The sequence below is a fragment of the Prunus dulcis genome, chromosome 1, assembly GCF_902201215.1.
Source record: "Prunus dulcis chromosome 1, ALMONDv2, whole genome shotgun sequence".
In the NCBI taxonomy this organism is placed as follows: Eukaryota; Viridiplantae; Streptophyta; class Magnoliopsida; order Rosales; family Rosaceae; genus Prunus; species Prunus dulcis.
In genome coordinates, this window is record NC_047650.1 from 24,240,920 (window position 1) to 24,263,268 (window position 22,349).

The 22,349-nt window shown below is 37.9% G+C and overlaps 3 protein-coding genes and 1 pseudogene across 3 annotated transcripts; 2 read left to right on the top strand and 2 right to left on the bottom strand.

Annotated features, from left to right (window-relative positions):
* Window positions 1-5,990: 5,990 nt before the first annotated feature.
* LOC117616973 lies at window positions 5,991-8,024 on the bottom strand (annotated as a pseudogene).
* A 290-nt stretch (window positions 8,025-8,314) lies between these two features.
* Window positions 8,315-10,710, top strand: LOC117637507 (SNF1-related protein kinase regulatory subunit gamma-1-like). The gene is made up of 7 exons (XM_034372413.1): window positions 8,315-8,397; window positions 8,590-8,774; window positions 8,858-9,202; window positions 9,505-9,596; window positions 9,665-9,931; window positions 10,019-10,191; window positions 10,437-10,710. Exons 2-7 carry the CDS (start codon window positions 8,597-8,599, stop codon window positions 10,708-10,710), a joined length of 1,329 nt encoding a protein of 442 aa, XP_034228304.1. The 5' UTR covers window positions 8,315-8,397; window positions 8,590-8,596.
* A 635-nt stretch (window positions 10,711-11,345) lies between these two features.
* Window positions 11,346-14,239, top strand: LOC117637496 (SNF1-related protein kinase regulatory subunit gamma-1-like). The gene is made up of 6 exons (XM_034372402.1): window positions 11,346-11,493; window positions 11,922-12,106; window positions 12,197-12,639; window positions 12,904-13,170; window positions 13,259-13,431; window positions 13,792-14,239. The coding sequence occupies exons 2-6, from the start codon at window positions 11,929-11,931 to the stop codon at window positions 14,069-14,071; spliced, it is 1,341 nt and encodes a 446-aa protein (XP_034228293.1). The 5' UTR covers window positions 11,346-11,493; window positions 11,922-11,928; the 3' UTR covers window positions 14,072-14,239.
* Window positions 14,180-16,039, bottom strand: LOC117637488 (pentatricopeptide repeat-containing protein At2g02750). The gene has a single exon (XM_034372389.1). The coding sequence runs from the start codon at window positions 16,037-16,039 to the stop codon at window positions 14,180-14,182; it is 1,860 nt and encodes a 619-aa protein (XP_034228280.1).
* Window positions 16,040-22,349: the final 6,310 nt, after the last annotated feature.

The window sequence follows — 22,349 nt, forward strand, 5'->3', positions numbered from 1 at the left end:
CCTCCACGAACGCACATGTTGCATTTGTGTGAAAAAGTAATCCGTTTGTTTGAAAAAGTAAGGTGGTTGAGGCATGTTTTCTGCGAACGGGTAACTTTTCTCAAGGAACGCACGTATGGCGTTCGTCTGAACAAATACCCTGTTGGTTTAAAAAAGTAACAATGACGGCGGGGCTTTTTCTGAGGAACGTCGAGTATTTCTGAACGAAAGCAAATCCTTGCGTTCATTTGAACAAACGCCCCTTTTGTTTAGAAAAGTAAGTTTGTTGGGGCCTTTTTTAGGGGAACGGGTAACTTTACTGAACGAACGCAATCATTGCGTTCGCTGGAACAAACATTCCGTTTGTTTGAAAAAGTAAGGTGGTTGGATTTCTTTTTTCGGCGAACATAAAACTTTCCTCAGCGAACGCACCTGTTGCGTTTGTGTGAAAAAGTATTCAGTTTACTTGAAAAAGTAAGGTGGTTGGAGCATGTTTTCGGCGAACGGGTAACTTTTCTCAAGGAACGCACGTATTGCGTTCCTGTGAACAAATACTCTGTTAGTTTAAAAAAGTAACTATGTTGGCCTTCTTTTTCGGTGGAACGTCGAGTATTTCTGAACAAAAGCAAACCCTTGCGTTCATTTGAACAAACGCCCCGTTTGTTTAGAAAAGTAAGTTTGTTGGGGCCTTTTTTAAAGGAACAGGTAACTTTACTGAACGAACGCAACCCTTGCGTTCGCTAGAACAAACATTCCGTTTGTTTGAAAAAGTAAGTTGGTTGGATTTCTTTTTTCGGCGAACATAAAACTTTCCTCAGCCAACGCACCTGTTGCGTTTGTGTGAAAAAGTATTCAGTTTACTTGAGAAAGTAAGGTGGTTGGGGCATGTTTTCGGCGAACGGGTAACTTTTCTCAAGAAACGCACGTATTGCGTTCCTGTGAACAAATACTCTGTTAGTTTAAAAAAGTAACTATGTAGGCCTTCTTTTTCGGCGGAACGTCGAGTATTTCTGAACGAAAGCAAACCATTGCGTTCATTTGAACAAACGCCCCATTTGTTTATAAAAGTAAGTTTGTTGGGCCCTTTTTTAGGGGAACGGGTAACTTTACTGAACGAACGCAACCCTTGCGTTCGCTAGAACAAACACCCCGTTTGTTTGAAAAAATAAGTTTGTTGGATATATTTTTTTGGGGAACATAAAACTTTCCTCAACGAGCGCACCTGTTGCGTTCGTATGAAAAAGTATTCTGTTTTCTTGAAAAGGTAAGGTGGTCGGGGCATGCTTTCAGCGAACGGGTAACTTTTCCCCAGAAACGCAGGTATTGCGTTTGTCTGAACAAATACTCTGTTAGTTTAAAAAAGTTAGTTGGCTGGGTTAATTTTTCCGGATAACCCTTGCGTTAGCATTTGAAACCCTCCATTCTATTATAAAAGGGCATTTTTGTGACTGCCTCTTTGACTCTATCCATTACAAATGCATGGCTTCCTCTTCAAACCAACCTCATGTTGTCAACAACCCAAAACAGCAAGGTTGGGATCCAAATGATCCCAAAGTTCATGTTACAACTAACTTCTGTAACCATGTTCCACATGATTTGCGTCCATGTGAACTTTGCAAAGATCATTTCGTACCTTTCATTTGATAGTACAAAAAATAGGTCTACTTATGCCAGTAGAAAAAAAAAGAAAAAAAGAAGATCCATTTTTCCTTTTTAGGGGTTTGCGCACAGTCACTCTCGCATTGCATCAACGTCGTGCAATTGTATGTTTACAATGTAAAAGCCGACCGGCTGTGTGCAAACTAAAGATAGCTTAAGACATCTTTAAAATTTTGAACAAAAATACTACCATATTGAAGAAAATCTTTGACATAATGAGATAGAAAATCTACTAAATCCAAATGGAGCAAATGCACACAAAGTTGCAGTCATGAACCGATGAAAACTTCCTTCTCCTGCGAAATATGTGAAAAATGGAGAAGCTGGGATGGTTTTGATTGATTTTTGGGTTTAATTGATTTTTCATGTTCGGGTTTGATGGAGCTGTGTTTGATTCTTGATGTCTTGGTTTGATTGATTTTTGATGTTTGTGTTTCTTTTAGAAGGGAAGAGAGAGAGAGAGAGAGAGAGAGAGAGAGAGAGAGAGCTGAGGGAATGGGGGAGGGGGAGAAAAAAACAGTAATTAGAATGAACTACAACAACCAAATAATGAGAGAACCTCAAAATACAACCAATCAAATTCTATAATGACAATTACCCAAATTGAAGTAGATAATTAAAGTTTCAGAATTCTAATAGTGCAACTAAAAAAGAAAATTATCGCTTTTCTTTTATTAAAATAAAAAACATTACAATCATGAAGCATGAAACTTAAACTGAATACAGAACAGGAAAGAAAAAATTGCAACCAAATGTTCCTATTATAGGAAAAGGGACTAATATAGGAGTTCAATTGGGAAAATGGAAATATTAGAAGCCTTTAAGGCTTTTTATACAAAGAGAAAACAGATATCACACAAAACATTAACAAATTTCATACGGCAACTCTGTACTTAAACTAACTCTTTACCCAAAAAAGGAAAAGAAAAGAAAAAGTAGAGCTATACTAATTATTTCTCCGCTAAAAAGACAATCATCTGCTATTTCGTGGAATTTGTATGTTTGTCTGCTAAACATGTTTTGTTCTCACAACCTGTTGTGTGTAATCTAACTGCTGGTTGCCTGTGAAGATCCTTTAACTTCGTCAACAATTTCCTCCTGGTTGTGTCCTCCTTCTTTGCAAATATTAGTAATGTATATACCTTAAATGCTTCACAGCTTTATCTCTTAATTGTTCCCCTCTGAAATTTTTTGACTTCATCCATTATACACAACAAAATAGAATAGATAGTTTAAAGAACAAAACTAATATCAACTAGTGAAAACAGGAATAGTGGCTGAATTTATGTTCTATTGCCAAATCACATACCAAATGTATGCTTCGTAATAAACCAAAATGAAGCTATTGATATGGCAAACAAATAAATAAGTTTAAACAAACAAACAAAGGCATAGTCACCCAAAGACTCAATCTTTGGGTTCAAATACTAAAACAATTTATTCAACATATAAAGATGATATAACTTGGATTAAATATCATCCAATTTGTTTCTTTCTTAGAAGATCTGCATTAGAAGGTCAGAGCATTTTCAGTCAAATGAAAAGGGAATTTCACAGAAAGTTGAAATAGAAGTAACTCAAAGAAAGCATTTTCTTCACCTAACTGCTTCTAACCCTTCAACTCCTCTGCCAAAAGAATCCCCTGAGAAAACAAAAGAAGAACAAAAATCAAAGCCTAATGTGGACACAACTCTAAATAAATGAATTAATGAGAAAAGCAGAGATGAAGAGGAGAGCACCAAAAAACAGCAAGCAACTAAAATGAACTGCTGATTATGAATATAAAAAAGCTTCTTGAAGGCAGACCCATCTAAGCTTATAATCTGTAACAGAAATTGACACATTAAATCTAACACAAATAACATGTTATCTAAAACTCAAACAAATTAATACAACACTTGAAAAGCAAAAATACCACTCGACATTCCAAATGTCATCTATAAATGGCACATAACTTGTCCCTCTCAATGTCAGTACACAATCAAAAACTGGAAGCACCGTGTTATTTGGAGTGTAACACAGCATGCGATTGGCCTGTCATGATATCCAGCTTCTTTCCAGTCGGACTCTTTGTGTAAAGGACAATTGCCATTTTCTGAATAAGCACTTCATGTAATCAGAAAAATCCAACTCAAAGGTTGCAAAGATTCATGACCAATGATGTGCGATAATTGGTATAAAACTATGAATAGCACACAATAAACAACAGAAAGAAGAAACCTTGATACAATTAACATGACTATTGCAAATTCAAAAAGAAACAAATGACCAAAACTCTGCTGCACAATTCTCTCCACTTAGAGGCTTCTTGAACAGAAAAAATTGTGCAGCAACTCGTGAGAAACTCACCACCACCATTGTCTCGAATGCCCATATGGTAGCCAAGATCAAAATCAAGAAGTGCAGTACCACCATTGCATACCCAACATGAGTGTGACATTTCAGCAAACAAATGGAGAGCATGTGGTGATATGCCAGATGTATCAACCCCAAAACCCAATTGCTTCCAAGCTTCTTGATTAAGATTCTTCAAAGACAAAAACCGAGTAATCTTCTGAATTGAACCGATGGAAAAAGAAGACAACTAAGTAGGCAAACCTTGCGTGGATGGTGATTCCGGAATCGGCAATGTCCGATGGCTGTTGCATCTCGGTGTTGGCAGAGGTGAGACGCCCAGATTCTGATTTGGGGACATAGATGAGGATTGGATTTCCAAGAGAGAGAGATAGATCACAAAGACAAGCAGCTTCCACGCATGCCAGGGCTTCCGCACGTTCGTTGAAGCTTTTCACTTGTTTTCTGAGTCACTTGTATGTCACGTGATATTTAATAACAAAGGGCTCAACAAGTCTTCAGGTCATTCAATCTCAGCCCTTCATTTTTAAGATGCAATACTGACCTTTGGATAACCAGCTGCACCGATACAGCTGAGGCACCACAGAATTTTCGTCACTTTTGACCCTATAGTTTCAATTTCGTCAATTTTGACAATGTAGTTTCGTATTTGTAGCAATTCAAGGACAAGTTTGTATTCATGTCAATTTCTTTGATGATGTAAGGGGCAATTTCGTCAATCCAAAATCCTTGAGCATAAAAGCTCATCTGGAACTCCCTTAATTTCTTGAAATTGTCATTCGGGTTTAGGGTTCTTCAAAAATTAGGATTAGTGGTTGAATTTCGAGCCCTTATATGAAATGGGGAGAATTTCAAACAAGTTTTTATGAACAAGGGTTTTGGGTTGATAAAATTGTCCCTTACATCGTTAAAGAAATTGACAAGAATACTAACATGTCCTTGAATTGCTACAGATACGAAACTACAATGGAAAAATTGACGAAATTGAAATTACATAGTCAAAAGTGGTTGAAGTATCAAACTAAAGGGACCAAAAGTGACTTTTAGCCTTTACTTTTTTTATTAAATAAATTAATACCTCCACTTTTACCTTAACAATACATGCTGTGGAAATGTATGAAACTGATGAATTATTATTAAATCCGAAGCTTAGACACCCAACTATATATAATATAAATCTTTTCATGATTATGTTTCCTAATAGTGTGACAATTATTTGGAGAGGTGAGCGTTTCTAGCTCCAAAGTTTACAACTCAATACTTCTCTTTCGAGGGTCTATTCAATTACATTACAAATACTTTGAGCATTGAACTACAATGATGAGATAAGCAATGAGGGAAAACAAGGGGGTACTTTGTATCAAAGTTTTGGTTGGGATGAAGAAAAAGAAAACAAGGTTTGAACATATCTAAGTTCAAAATTGTTGTTACATTGGCTTTCGCTTCTTCGGCACTCTCTGCAACTTCCTCCACTTGAGATGGGTGTTATACGACCGCCCAGAAAAGACCATGAAAACAGACCCCCGTTGCTTTGTTGACATAGGATTGCCATTCAGCAAGGAAGACACCACAATGCTTACTAACTTGCGGGTAGCGGTACTAATGATGGTGTTGGCTTAGAGGTCTTGCGGTGGATGAGGGGAATTCTATATCTACTAGACTACTACCAAGTACAACATTTTTACATGTTTGCCGAAAGGACTCTTTGAACAGGTAATTTATTTACTGGCTTCCAATCTATTTAGATGGATATGGTTATATTTGAATTTAGAAGTTATTATGTGATTCGCTATGGAAACTTCTTATTCTTATTTTTAAGACAACTTCTTATTATGCTTCTTTTGGATATTTGAAACTAGACTGAGTGGATTAGAAGAGTCTATAAGAGATACATTGCTCCTTGGTGGCCAAAAGTTGGAAATCTCAAAATAACATCATTAAATGCCAAGAAAAAATCTCTAGGTAATTTAAGCACTACATTCTACGGGCATACAAATTCAATAGTTGAAGGCACTTTTTCTCGAAGGCATTGCTCTCGCTTCTTCGACCTTTTCAACTCCACTAACTCTTTCAAAAGATTCATTAAAACGCTGGACATGATGGAGGATAATTTTCTCCAGTGCAACTGCACTCTTTATTAGGTGCATGACATGTTGAACAACACATGTATGAGCACGATACCCTACAATTTCTAATACCTTCAGGTGATGATGGGGGAATTCGCCTGCGCTCTTCAGTTGTCTCCTTCCTCTAAGTGTTCTACAATTCAACTGCAGCAAGAAAACATGCAAATTCAACACTGCGCTACGTGAACTACAAGGACCATTAAGTCTATTGGCATGTTTTGTCAACTGTGCAGCAAAAGTTGACATTTTTGTTTTCTTTCTTATAAATTGGTAATGGAATGACTAGAGGTAGAGGATTAACCAAAAGTGCACATAAAAATGCCCAAGTTTTAACAAATCACCTATATTCTCAACAAAACAAAAAAGCCCAAGTTTACCATGTAATCTACCAGGATATGAGTAATACCTTCAACACAAGTCTCTGCAAGAGAGGAGATGCCTTCATGAAAGAAGTTAAATGAAAAAGATTCAAATCATAATTTGCCTTCACTGTTAATTCCAAATGCTTGACATTTGCTAATACGGGAAATACATAATCCCGATTGTAGACTTGAAACCCAAACAAGTTGTAAGGAACTACATAATCCAAAAGAAAAAAAAAAAACCAACACATCATAATTACATATACTAACCGCTAAATCAATATCCAGCATGAATATCTCCAGCTGAGAAAGACAGCAAGAGAGTTGGGTGAAGGGAAGCTCTATGGATTTGCAGGGGAAGTATGACTCCTCCAAAAAATTACAAGCAATCCCCTCAGAAATGGTCACCTCAACAAGGAATGGTACATTACTGAGGAGAAGGTTGGTTGCATCTCCCTCATAAATAAATGAAACAAGTTTTGCGTCACGAATCTCAATGCTTTCAAGGGTACACCATTTTATAGCGAAATACTTTAATGCAATTGAGGGACCGACAACTCCCAACTTAACCTAAACTTTTGGTGGCAAAAGACACTGTCAAACGTTCAAGAACTGGACAGTTATACAAGAAGTGCTCAAGAACTTCTCCAGTCACATCAACAAATTGGGGATCAAGAACTTTGAGGAACTCAAATCCAATATTGTTTTGGCAAGAGTGTAGACTTGGATGGGCAGACTCTTTCCCAAGACCTAATAGTGTGTGGGAGAATGAATAGGCACCGCTACGAGTAAAGAAATCACATAGATAAATCTAACTCGAGTATTTGAACTCTCTTATTCATTACAAATTGAGTCCATTTGTCAATGGAACTTCTAAAACGACTATCTATATCAAAGGCAACCCTGAATCGTTCGATGGATGGGCCTCTATATGCTGTTTCACTACATGATTTACCCAATTGACGTATCTGAGGCTTTCCTGTTCTCTTAGTGCTGGTTGGAGTTGAAGGAAGTTTTGATAAACTTCATCATCAAAAAATTTAGCATCAAAGTCGAGAGACTTAGTAAATGCCCACACATATCGCCATCGCCTGGAAAGGATACTAGTAGAAGCTGCTTCCCTTAGGGACAAGGGAGACAACATACTAACAAGAACGTCATCTGGCAACTCAACGAGTCGGTCCACCAAGTTGTACTGGTCCTTACGTTTCCTTTTCTTTCCCAAGTTGTTTTTTCTTTGCCTGTGTTTCATTCCCATGTAGAGCGCCTACTTCTAATACATGAATTGGCCCTATAAACAAAACACGAAGGGAATGAGAACTGGCAGTGTTATCATATTCGTTACAGGGTACCACTTCCAAACCAATTGGATATGCGGGAAAAATATGCAAACTGTGGAACTTTTAACTGTAAACACGAGTGAAGTACCTTGAATTGGAGAGATGGAAGAGTTGGGGGAACTCTTTTCATCTTTTCTTTGTGAAATTCGTCTGGGAGTTCCCTCTTACTAATCTGATGTAGATGTCACGACGGCTATGGTTCTGATGGAGCGGTAGCGACGATGGCTTAAAAGATTATATTTTTATTGTATTTTGAAAGAGGTAAGGTGAAGAATCAGATATATCAAAATGGGGAATTATTTGGGGTCGGTTTTGGGGATTAATGTTCGGATTAAAAAGAAAAAGAGCATATATTTCTGGGCCAGGCCCAAGTAAGAGTAACTGCTTAATTGACCCCAATTAATTCCGAATAAAACTAGTAAACTTGAAAGCCCAACGTGTATCCACTTACACATGGCAAAGCCGGCTTCATGCATGCAGAGACAGAGAAACAGGTAACTAACTGGTTCTGGGAGGAGAATGATCTGAGAACCCAAAAACCAAATTCTGAAAGCCATTGGAAGCACAAACATTGAGGTACCAAATACCAACCAATCCTCTAGCATTAATTTTCTTCATCTTTCTTTAGCTGTTGAACAATTTCACGGTTTTTTTGTTGAGAAATGCATTTTAGAGTATAGTATAATTGCTTATTGAGCCATAAATTAATCAGAAAAATCAATCGATTGTGATTTAAGGGGATATTGCAAATTGCTTTTGTGCCTCTAGTGTACATATGGCACATCCACAACCCCAAGAACAAGAGGTCGAGAGTCCTAAAATCTCGGCCTACGACGCATACTTCGAAACAGTCCAGTCCAGGAAGAAATTACCAGGTCCCCTACAAGAGAATTTGACATTTGCATTTTCAAAAGTTCCAGTTTCAGCTTTCCAAGGAGTTCCTGGAGGCAAAGGTAAATAACAATAATACCAATAATTAGCTGCTTCAAATTAAACATTGCTCTCTAAAATTCTCTAAAATTTTCATGATTTGCAGTGATTGAGATTGGAGCAGATACATGTATTGCTGATGCAGTGAAGGTTCTGTCTCGACACCACATTTTGTCAGCTCCTGTGAGGAACCCAGAAGCAGAGGCAAATTCAGATTGGAGTGACAAGTACCTTGGGATCGTAGATTACTCAGCCATTCTTCTTTGGGTGCTGGAGACTTGTAGACTTTCTCCATCATTTTGTTCAGCAACTGCTGCTGGAGTTGGTGGTGCAGGAGCTATGGGCGCCATTGGAGCTGTTGCATTGGGTGTCACTGGTCCTGCTGCAGTTGCAGGCCTAACTGCTGCTGCAGTTTGTTCTGCTGTGGCTGGTACTGCCCTCGCCAAAATAGGTGAAAACATTGCTACATTTTGAAAACAGTAGGAAGATAAGAAATAATAAAAAAAGGATGTTCGTGCACCTCGTCTAAGTGCTACATATAAAGACTAAGTGTCACTAGAACAAATGGTTACTCGTTTATGATTTTACGCAATTGAATAGTTAATCTTTTGTCTCCTCACGAAGAGAATGCATTCTAAATTGGATCCACAACAAGCAGTTTGTGGATTCTACTTCTGTTTTGGCTCATCAAAGATAACCAAAAAAGTCACTGGGGAAAACCATATTTTCTAACAGGTGCGGCTGTAGATAAAGGGGAGGCCAAAGATTCTCCCACAGGTGTCAATAATTTGAGCGAAGATTTCGACAGCATTATACTACAAGATGAACACTTCAAGTCAACCACAGTAAGTTTATCTCTACCAAGAAGAATCGCTTGAATTAACCATACATGAAATTTACTTGAATGTTTCAGGTGAGGTCAATACTTAAATCGTTCCGATGGGCGCCATTCCTTCCAGTTGGGACAGACAGTTCTATGTTGAGTGTCTTGCTGCTACTCTCAAAATATAGGATGAGAAATGTACCTGTAATAGAACCAGGACAACCCAACATCAAGAACTTCATTACTCAATCAGCAGTTGTTCATGGTCTTGAGGGGTGCAAAGGAATGGAATGGTTTGACTGCATTGCTGCAAAGTCCATCTCTGATTTGGGGCTTCCTTTTATGGTCTCTAATGAGGTAAGGTTGCCTAGGCAGGCCTCTGGTTACTTACTTTGGAATTTGGAGTTTGAATATTAATAAAGTTCCTCTGTTTTATTGGGGCAGGTTATTAGTGCAAATATCAATGATCCAATACTAGAAGCTTTCATGAAAATGAGAGAGAACGAAGTTGGTGGTCTTCCAGTTGTGGAGGGGACAAAGAAGAAGATAGTTGGTAATGTCAGCATAAGCGATATCAGATACTCTTTGCTCAAACCAGAGCTCTTCTCCAATTTCAGGTATTAAAAGGCAAGCTTTGGACCATTTTCACCTACCCTTTTCACAAGTTACCTCCTTCTTTTTATTTTATTTTTATACAATCGATATTGGGGGAGGGAGGGAATCGAACCTAGGACCTCAGATATAGGGTTTCACAAGTTATATTATTCACAATGAATTTGAAGCACTAATCTGCATAAACTGATTTCTGTCAAAGAAATAACAAAGCAATGCTTGGTTTGACTTTGCCCTATCTCTCTTTCAGAAATCTGAGTGTTAAGGACTTCATGAGCGCCATATCAAAAAACCAGGGGAAAGCAATGTCACCAATTACATGCAATCACCAGTCAAGTCTTGGTTATGTGATTGAAACCCTAGCTTCCAAGTCGGTGCATAGGATCTATGTGGTGGATGGGGAGGAATGCCAAGTTGTTGGTGTCATTACACTCAGAGATGTGATTTCTTGCTTCATTTCTGAGCCCCCCAACCACTTTGATGCCTACCTGGGGTTTGCCGTGAAGCAGATAATGAAGCATTGAGACATCAGTTTGTTAAAAACTCATATGCAGATGCAGATATGGTATAAAAAAATAAAAAAATAAAAAAAGAAGGTTACAATTGACTATTGAGTTGCAAAATTTACTCTTCTCAAACTAAAGCCTGGGAGGTTGGCAGCTCTCTTGATAATTTTTATATTGTATAAACTAATACAGGTTGCTTGAAGAATTTTATAGAATGATAGAATTGAGCTTAATTTTGAAACCATTTCAAGTAAGATATTCCAATATTAATAAATCATGTCAAAAATTAAACACTAACTTCTCACTAAATAAGACGGTAATGCATGTAACTTGTTTATTAAATAAGTTAAGTTAGGCCATATTGTTCTTAATTTGTTAATCCACAGATTATACCTCTAACAAAACAAAAAAAACCTATTATACGAATTCTATAATTGTAACTACGGAATCTGATCCCTAAATAAATAGAAAAGGCAAAGTTTTCACAAAACGAAAAACAGAGCAAATGTAGAGATTAGTGCAGTTGGTAGTTTCTTGTGTATCTGCATAAGCGATTCACGATTCCCGGGCCGGGCCAGGCCCAACTTAACGATTTAGTAATCAACTCGGTCCCATGACAAGTGGTGAGTTGAAGACCCGACACTTGTCGGGTTCCTCCACATGGCAAAGGCAGGCTTCTTGCATGCAGCAGCAGAAGCCAAGGTAACTGTTTCGGAGAAGAGAGGCATCAAAGTTTCCACAGAATAGAAACCAATACCAGTTTCTGAATCCATTGGAAGAAGCACAACGTATTTGGTGGAGGTATCCAATATAAACCAATCCTTGAGAATTTTATTTAGTTTTGTTTTTGTCTTCGCTGCTAACTACAATGAATTTGGATTATTTTGTTTATATATGCAAACTCATAGGATGCAATGGAACTCTGCAATGGTTTCTTGATCAAAATTTTATTTATTTAGTTGTTTATTAAGATCTCTTATGTTAATCAGCATAATCTGAGGCCGAATTAACCATAAATGATCAAAATTTAGAAGCTGAAAAACCATTTGGGTGGAACCCTGAAATTTGTTTTCTTGAGCATATTGATCTCACCCCAGAAGGGCGAGCCATAAATCGGACAAATAAAATGAATTATGATTTCTGAAAGGGAATTCTATCGTTCTACGTACATTGATTCTACGACTTCATATGAATGAAGCCATTGAATAGTTTCCAATTTCTGCCTCTAGCGCATATATGGCACAAGCACAAGCACAAGAAGAGATCACGGAAAGATGTAAGATTTCAAGCTACGATGCCTACTTCGAGAAAATCCAGTCCAGGAAAAAACTACCTCGTTCGCTGCAAGAGGTTTTAACATCTGCATTTGCAAAAATTCCTGTTTCATCTTTCCCGGGAGTACCTGGAGGCAAAGGTAACAATTCATCACTGTCTCATTTATGTGGACAATATAGGAATTGAATGAGATAACTAAAACAGTGCCCTATTACATTATTATCTGCAGTAATTGAGATTGGAGCAGATGCATCTGTCAGTGATGCCGTTAAGATTCTTTCCGAACACAACATTTTGTCGGCTCCTGTGACAAACCCAGAAGCAGAAACAAGTTCAGATTGGAGGGAGAGGTACCTAGGACTCATAGATTACTCTGCCGTTATTCTTTGGGTGTTGGAGAGTGCAGAACTAGCTGCAGTTGCTCTGTCAGCGACTTCGGCAACAGCTGCTGGAGTTGGTGCAGGGGCATTGGGCGCTGTGGGGGCACTAGCATTGGGTGTGACTGGTCCTGCTGCAGTTGCAGGTTTAACAGCTGCTGCAGTTGGGGCTGCTGTAGCTGGTGGTGCAGCTGCAGACAAAGGAATGGGCAAAGATGCTCCCACGGCTGCTGATGAATTGGGCAAAGACTTTTACAAAGTTATACTGCAAGATGAACCCTTCAAGTCAACCACAGTAAGCTTATCTTTACCATGAAGACTCTGTGTAGAGTATTGGTTGTCTTTTGAACACTGAGAGCTATATATGTCAATTCTGAATCACTTGGTTCCACTTCTTCAAAAGAGAAATTGACGAGCATATTGCTGCATCTATATTGCAGAGTACCCTGTTTGTGATTTGGAAGCAACTACATTAATAGGGACTGTTGCTCTTGTACTCATTTAACTTTTAAGTTCTCTGACTGAATGACCGTATGTGATATGTACTTGTGTGTTTCAGGTAAGGTCAATACTAAAATCCTTCCGCTGGGCACCTTTCATTCCAGTAGCAACAGATAGTTCTATGTTGAGCGTTATGCTACTACTTTCAAAATATAGGCTGAGGAACGTACCTGTAATAGAACCAGGCCAACCCAATATTAAGAACTACATTACTCAATCGGGACTTGTTCAGGGTCTTGAGAGATGCAAAGGAAGGGACTGGTTTGACTGCATTGCTGCGAAGCCTATCTCTGATTTCGGACTTCCTTTTATGTCATCTGATGAGGTAAGGTTGCCTGGTCACCGAAACATTCATCTCGCTGGCTAGGGAATTTGGAGTCTGAATATTATTGTTCCTTTGCTTTCTTCGCCAGGTTATTAGCATTGGGAGCAATGATCTAATACTGGAAGCTTTCAAGAAGATGAGAGATAACCAAATAGGTGGTCTTCCAGTAGTAGAGGGGCCAAAGAGAAATATCGTTGGTAATGTCAGCATGAGAGATATCAGATACTTGTTGCTCAAACCCGATCTCTTCTCCAATTTCAGGTATTCGAAGACAAACTTTGAATCATTTACCCCGCCCATCCTTTGCGGAAATTACATTGTGCGCTTGGTCCACACAATGGACTGTAGAGTGCTTTAATCCTCTCAACTTCACGGAACAAACATTCACCATTGGATGCTCTGCCATTTACTTTGATAGTGAGAAAGGATCTAAAATACCTACGAAAGAAATTGAACTCATGTAATTGTGAATTTGAACTAATCTGCTTACACTGATTTCTATTATAAATAAAACCATGGCTTTGATTACTCAACAGAGGCAATCACCTGCTCCTTTTCTATATAGACATCTTGCAAGTCAGTCTTGATGGACTACTTAATCCGTGTGCCTCTTTCTTTCAGGAAGCTCACTGTTAGGGACTTCATGAGCACCATCACAACAACCCACGAAATTGGAAAAGTCATCCAACCAATTACATGCAAGCTGGAGTCAACTCTCGGTAATGTGATTCATAGTCTTGCTTCCAAGCCCGTTCATAGGATCCATGTGGTTGCTGGGGAGGAAGGGGAAGTTGTTGGTGTCATTACACTCAGAGATGTGATCTCTTGCTTTATTTTTGAACCACCAAACCACTTTGATGACTACATGGGGTCTGCAGTGAAGGAGATGTTGAACCAGTGAACCTTCTGTTTGTGGAAAACTTATATGGAGATGCAGAGACAGTATCAAAATTTTCGTTCGGGACCATAAAACAGTTGACATTGAGTTGTAGTTGTTTGTTTCGTGTATCTACTTTTGATGCATTCTTAATAAACTAAAGCCAGGGAGCTTTCTCAGTGTTTTATCATTCATCAATTCTCTAATCTTTTCTGCATCCTCCCACCTGCCAAGTGCAGCATATATCTTTGACAGGATCACGAAAGGTGTTGGGTTCTCTGGTTCTAATTCTGAAAGTTTTATAGCCATTTCTTTCCCCAGTTGTGAATCTAAATGAGATTCACAAGCACCTAGCAAAGATGCAAGAACTGCTCCAGAAGGCTCTGATAATTCTTGTATCAACTCTCGGGCTTCATCCAACCTGCCAGTTCGACCCAAAAGATCAATCATGCATCCAAAATGAGCTGGATTTGGTTTTAGACCAAAATCTCTGTCCATCATCCTAAAAACTTGCCATCCTTTGTCCACTAAACCAGTGTGACTGCACATAGATAGAAGACTGGTGAAAGTTGCTGCATTAGGTTGTACTTTTGCTTCCAACATCTGGTCAAAGATCCCAAATGCAGATTCATTATCTCCATTCCTTCCATACCCAGATATGATTGCGTTCCAAAATGCAGGATCATTAGGTTTTATCTGAAACCAATCAAAAATTCTTCTTGCCCAAGAAGACTGCCCACATTTCATGTACATGTCAATAAGAGCAGTGGAAATGAACAGATCATTGCTAATAGAGGTTCTAACTGCAAGCCCATGGGCCTCTTTTCCACATTGCAGAGCAGATAAATCTGCACACGCTGGTAGAAGACTTGTGATAGATTTTAAACTTGGGACGACACCAGCCGATTGCATTCTCCTAAAATACACAAAAGCTTCAATCGCCTTCCCTAGTTGTGAAAACCCACTGATCATGGAATTCCAAGTAACCGAATCCGGTTTAAATCCTTCAGATTCCAATTGTTCAAATAGCTCAACAGCATTCTCATTCTGCGCATTCAACATCATTCCAGAAATCATGGCGTTCCATGTAAACAAATTCCTGTTTTCATTTAGTTCTTTGAAAGTACCATATGCCAGCTGCCAACAACCACACTTAGAATACATGTCCACAAGTGCTGTTCCAAGCATAGTATCAAGCTCCACTTCAATTTTCATCATCAACCCGTGAACCTGCTTGCCAAATCGGAGATACAAAAGACTAGCACAGGCAGAAAGAACAGACAGCAACGTAACTGAATTGGGATTTTCACCTGTACATGCTCTCATTTTCTTAAAAATATCCAACACCACATGAGGAACCCCATTCTGCAAAAGCCCTGAAATAAAAGCATTATAGCTCACTATATTCTTGATGGGCATTTCTTCAAACACCTTTGCAGCCAAAAACAACCCTCCGCAGTTAGAATACATAGTCAGAACCGAGGTTGCAACATAAACATCACTCTCAACACCCAGCTTTACCGCCAAGCAGTGTATTTCCATGCCATGCTCTACATTTCCACATGCAGATAACATACTAGCTATTGTAACTGAATTGGGCCTGAACCCTCCAGGCCCTACGTTCTTAAATAACCGCAAAGCCTCTCTGCAGTACCCATTTTGCAGAAACCCTGTAATCACCGCATTCAACGAAGCCAAGTTCCGTTCAGGCATTTCTTCGAACAGCTTCACTGCGTCGCCGATAAGATGAAGTTTCATGTACACATCGGTGAGAGCCGTGGCTGAATAAACATCAGCTGAAAACCCAGTTTTCATAAGATGGGTATGCAGAATTTGGGCATGTGGGGCTGATTGAAGCTTGCCACAAGCTTTGAGAAGAGGAGGGAATGTGAATTTGTGAGGACGCAAAGAAGCAGAGTGGAGCTGAGCGTATAAGCAGAGGGCATCTCTGTATAACCCATCTGCGACAAGTCGAGCTATTTCGCGCCTCATGGGTTGGTTGGTTTTCAAAAATGGCTCGCATCACCAAATGCAAATTCGGTTAATTTCTCTGTTGCCATTCCTTCGTTTTTTTTTTTTCCTTTTCTTTTTCTTTCAGAAATTGGATTTGGAATGGGTTGGGCTATGATCAAGTACAGAAATGTGGTAAACATACAAATGGGCTTTTGAGTTTTGCCCAATCCCCCAGCAAGATTTGTTGGCGCAGCCGACAAGCATAGCATGTGGTGTGGGGATATAGAGAATCAACGATTGATATCTACTTTCCCGGACACTTTTGTCAATTGGGCATTTTCAGTTTTAAAAAAAGGTTTAAAACAGCCATGATGATAATTGAATGGTTGTATAGCCCTACAAGGATGATTCCAACTTAAATGCAAAAGGTCATACTCATTGTTTTGATTAATTTTCACATATGCTAATTAATTGTATCGCTTTAGTTATTATTATTTTTAATAAAATAAATACTTTATTTAAAGATAATAAACAATTGGCATATCAATACATGAGATTTCCAAGAAAGACTGCAACCCAAATATGAAAGTCACGAACAAAAACGTATTTTTATAAGATATTTTTCACAAAAATACGTCCATTCTAACATAACATATTATAAAATGAAAATCTTTATAAAACTTATTTAAAGGGAAAAACACAATTAGCCACTTGTCATATTCTAAAAACCAATTAAAAAATAACAAATAATTAGTTTTGAATTTTTCTAAATAAGTTTTATATAGTCTTTGATTTTGTGCCAATTAGTTTTCTTTTTTCCTTTCTATTTTATTTTTAGAATTAAGAAAAGATAATATGGGTAGTTATCTTCCATAAAAGTAGGATATATTATTTTATTTTGTTTTTAATTTTAATTTTTTTTAAATATGAAAAAAGTGAATTTATCATATTATCCTCATTTAATTAACAGTTTTAATTCTTAATATTTGAATTAACAAAAGATATTTTCTGATATTTTGAATGTTTCACAATTCTCTGTTTTTTGCTTTATATATATAGATTATATTAAGATAAACTTATTTAATAAACGTGTCATGATGTCATGTTTACGTATTTAATATGAGCCAAAAAAAATATAATTTATTGTATATTCTGCAATGTAGATGTTAGTGCAAGAATCTTTGCTTTGTAGAAAGCCATCCACTATTTTCTTATCGTTTTATGGCAGAAGCATTTCCCTTCCCTCTGCTGTCTCATTTGAAATCGATCACAATTTGACGAGGAATCAATATCAAGCAGATTCCCTAATTTATTAGTTACATATCATACCACATACCATACCACTCTAGTAATAATTATGAGTCTTGACCTAACAGTTAAGTTGCTTTTAATTAAGTTCCAACTATCAATTATTTTTTGGGTTTAAAAATAATATTTATGCAAGTTAACTAATGATTGAATTTGGATTTGTGATTACCACATTTGACTCTTTTTAGAAATGTCATTATTATGTGGTGGGTGCATCATTTTAGTCCAATTTTTCGCACATTTATTTATTTTGCCAATTCACTTTCGGCACAATTTTCAAAATGTAGTCAATTTCTCAATAATAACGGCTTGGAAAATTACTTTTACAGAAAATCTAAGTTCATATTCTTTGAGACTTTTATCATGATTGAATCAATATGATTGTGTAGCTTCTCACAGTTGTTAATGAAATTTGGATCACAATTTAGACAAACAATGTTAATGTTGAGAGTATCATGTTGGCGTGATTTGTGGATCATTGACTTTTTTACCTCACACACCAAGGATTCTCACTATAATTATATTTTATTTACTTTAATTCCTAATTTCTTATTGTAAATAAAAATTAGAATTTATTATTTACTTACCCATTAAAGTTCCGTTGTATTATAAATATGACCTCATACAAGGAAAAGAATACACAGAAAATTCTCACAAACAAATATTCTCTCATAATTCTCATATTTTAGCATAGTATCAGAGCGGCGATCTTTGAATTGTTGATTCTAATTTCCAACCTCCGCCGCCGCTGCCATGGGGCCTGATGATTTTTTCAACCCTCATGGAGGTAGCACCACTGACTCATTCTCTCCTTTTTAACCAACCATAGCCGAGTTGAGTGCCCAAGTGGCTCAGCTCCTACAAATGCAGAACTCGACCCCGACCCCGAATCCGATCCTGGATCAGGATCCTATTTTGATGACCTCAAACTCGATCTCGAATCAGGATCTTATTTTGACGATCCCGACCCTGATTACGATGATGATCTTGACCTCGACTACGATGACAACCCCGACCCTGACTTCCACAACGATGACCCCAACTCTGATAACGACCCAGACCCCGACTCAGGCTCAAATCCCGATTCGGATTCCTACTAAAATTGTATCATATGCATCTTTCGCTGCACAAATTATGACTTCCCAACTAACGAACCCGACACATGAACGAGATTACACATACTGTGGTGATCCGAGACACACTCGTGAGACTTATTTTCAATTGCATGGCTACCCCGAATGATGGACTACTCTCAAAGGTCGAACACAACCCGATACGACCCCTAATGATATTGGTTATGGATTCTATACTTCGGATAAGAGTGATTCCACGAGTTGGATAATTGATTCCGGTGCAACTGCTCATATGAAGTTTGATCATGATGATTTTCTAAATGCTACCCAACCTCGACGAACTTGTATTGCTAATGGCAATGGAGTTACTTATCCTATGACAGGGGATGACACTATTGCACTCTCATCATCTCTCTCATTGTCTAATACTTTACTTGTTCCATCTTTATCCAATAAATTGATATCAGTTAGCCAGCTTATTGAACAATTGAATTGTTGTATACTCATTTACTCGAGTTTTTGTTTGCTTCAGAATATTCACACTAAGGATATTCTTGGTAGTGGTACTAAGAGATGGGGGCTATATTATTATATAGATGACTTCAGTCCCGACATGGCTAACAGTGTGACACATCATTTTCATAGCAAATAAAAGCAAATCTGGTTGTGGCACCGTCAATTGGGACATCCGTCTTTTAGTTATATGAAACATCTTATACCAGATTTATTCTCAGGTTTCAAATACTCCAACTTCACATGTGATACTTGTATTTTGGACAAGAGTCACCTTGTGCCTATCCGTTGAGTACGGACAAGTGTACAACTCTATTTACATTAATTCACTTTGATGTCTAGGGACCTTTACCTATCATTGCTGCTTCTAGCTTTCGGTGGTTTGTCACATTCATAAATGATTGTATACGGACGACATGACTTTATTTGCTGTATAATAAAAACGAAGTGTTTTTTCGTTTTCAGTCCTTCCATAAACAGATAAAAACTCAGTTCAATGCTCAAATACAGATTCTTAGCTCAGATAATGGTGTAGAATTTGTCAATCATGACTTTTAGGCTTACTTCCAACAACATGGAATTATCCATGAGACGACTTGTCCTCAAATACCACAACAAAATGGTGTTGCTGAACGAAAGAATCGACATCTTCTTGAAACCGCCCGAGCACTTCTATTTGGCCCTCATATTCATCACCATCACTGGGATAATGATTTGTCATCGCAGTTTACCTGATCAACCGCATGCCTTCTGGTGTATTGACTTTTAAAACTCCCTTATAAGTGCTTGCACAACACAGACCCCTGCCCTCTGTTTTGGTACTCACACCTCGAATCTTTGGATATGTGGCTTTCGTTCACCTCCACAAAAATCAACGTAGCAAACTTGATCCATGTGCGCTCCATTGTGTTTTTGTGGGTTATGCCACTCATTAGAAAGGTTACTGTTGTTATCACCCTCCTACCCGACGTACCTATATCACATTGGATGTGACCTTTTTGGAATCTAAGATGTTTTTCCATGACACATCATCTAATTCTACGCTTCATGAGGAGATACAAAGTGAAGAGCAGAATTGGAGCAACTTGAAAAACGAAGAAATTCTCCTATGTATAGAAATGATCGATCGTCCCAATTTTGAAGCACGAGATTACTCTCTGCCGAAAAGTGATAAATTGCCCATTCATAACAAGCAATCGCTTGACTCACCTGATCCATGCGAAGATGTTTCTAATCCAGGTCTCATACCTACAGACAATATGAAAACCCTCTTTAACTTAACAGTACCAACGGACCAATCTCCTAAGAATATCCTTGAGGTAACTACTCCGACTATATTTGTGAATTTAGATGATAAATCTATTGGATGCCAATTACCCTTTAGGTAGAATCGTGGAAAGCCACCAAATCGTTATTCACCTGATATTAACAAGACATCAAAGTATCCAATTGTGAATCATGTATCCACGAAAAGCTGTCTGAACCACTCAAGGCCTTTGTGCATCAGTTATCTGCTATTCATATCCCAACCAAGGTTGCTGAAGCATTTAAAGATCCTAAGTAGGTTCAAGTTATAAACGAAGAGATGAAAACTCTTGAGAAGAATCAGACTTGGACACTGGAAAATTTACCACGTGGAAAAAGATTGTCGAATGTAGATGAGTGTTTACCATAAAACACAACGCTGATGGATCTATCGAGAGATACAAGCAAAGCAAAAATTGTGGCAAAAAGGTACATACAGACTTATGGTATAGATTATGAAGAAACCTTTGCACCAGTTGCAAAAATTGAACACAGTTGGAGTCTTACTGTCCCTCGCAGCTAATTTGGATTGGCCACTACACTAGTTGATATAAAGAATGCCTTTCTACATGGAGAACTCACGAAAGAAGTGTATATGGACATTCCTCCTAGATATAATAATACTCAGACTGGAATAGTATGTAAATTATGAAAGGCGTTGTATGGACTGAAACAATCACCACATGCATGGTTTGAACGGTTCACCATGGCAATGAAGAATAATGGTTTCAGACAAAGTAACTCAGATCATACTTTGTTCTTGAAACATCAGAAAGAGAAGGTAACAACTTTAATAATCTATGTTGACGACATGATTATTACTGGGAATTATAAACATGAAATATCTCAGCTACAAAACTATTTGGCTATTGAATTTGAGATGAAGAATCTAGGTGGACTCAAATATTTATTGGGGATTGAGGTAGCCCGATCACAATAAGTGACAGGACCCGACCCAAATTCCACTTTGGAATCCGAGCCGAACCCTGTGAGTATCTGACACCTGGCTAATGCCGGGCACAAAGACCAAACTGCCCTTCTAACTAAAAATCCATTTAAAAAATAATATTATATTCTGCCGAAAAATTCGACAAAGTTTCCCCTGTAATTTACTCATTCCCTAAAATTTACACATGTCATCAAACATTTATATAACTCAATCATTCAACATGCATTCAATTATATCTAAACAAATAAAGCATCATAATATTCTGGTCTTAGGTTGCCATTAATCAAATGAACCAATCTGCTAATAAAATTCATCTCAACTTTCAAAACAACACTATTGCATTGGTAATCTCAAGCATTCTAACTCGTGGCTGCACCTTATAACCACAGGCTGCCTATGTACCCTTACTGAGGGATCAAGCCACACGTAGTTCTTTAATTGCAAAACCACTTTAGTTCTCAAATTTTATCTCAGCTTTCTGTATATATATATATATATATATATATACTAAACACTTGGCTTGTTTGTTAACTATCTCGATCTTTGCTTAGCATACCATTCCAATATTATATTTATACTCCTACCATACAATTAACCATATGAACATATATAAACAGGTGATAAATAAACATATAATTAAATACTCATCTCGAAATCACATAAAATCAAGAAATTAGAACTACAACTAAACTAAGTGAACACTCGCACGTGCATAAGCTTTCTAAAGGCTCAAACATATCACATGGAGCTCATCCTCGTTATTTAATCCAAAGTCCTGGCCCTGGGCTCCTAGAAGTGTGTGCACTGTATTTGAAGTCATTCTCAAGCCTATGTAAGCCTTTTCAATGATTAGAACGGTCTAGGAGTGCATCGGGACTCAAAAAGCGATAAGTCCCAAAAAGTCAACCCTGGACCCCATGGGGTCCACGACCTCAAAATTCCAATCCAAGAGTTCCTAGAGGTCTTAACATGCCTAGGACACATGTCCCGGGAGTTTGGTCTCGATCGGACGGTTACTGTAAACCTAGCCCTACGGTTGGCCTTTTCAGAGTATCCAAGACTCCGATTCCTGATTCGTTGAATCCTATACGATTCGAGAATTGTCTAACTTGACATATACGAGAATAACTACAATCCAACGGTTCAAATGTATCCAACTCGAAAATCACACAATATGCGAGATTCGATCGGGGCTCAAATG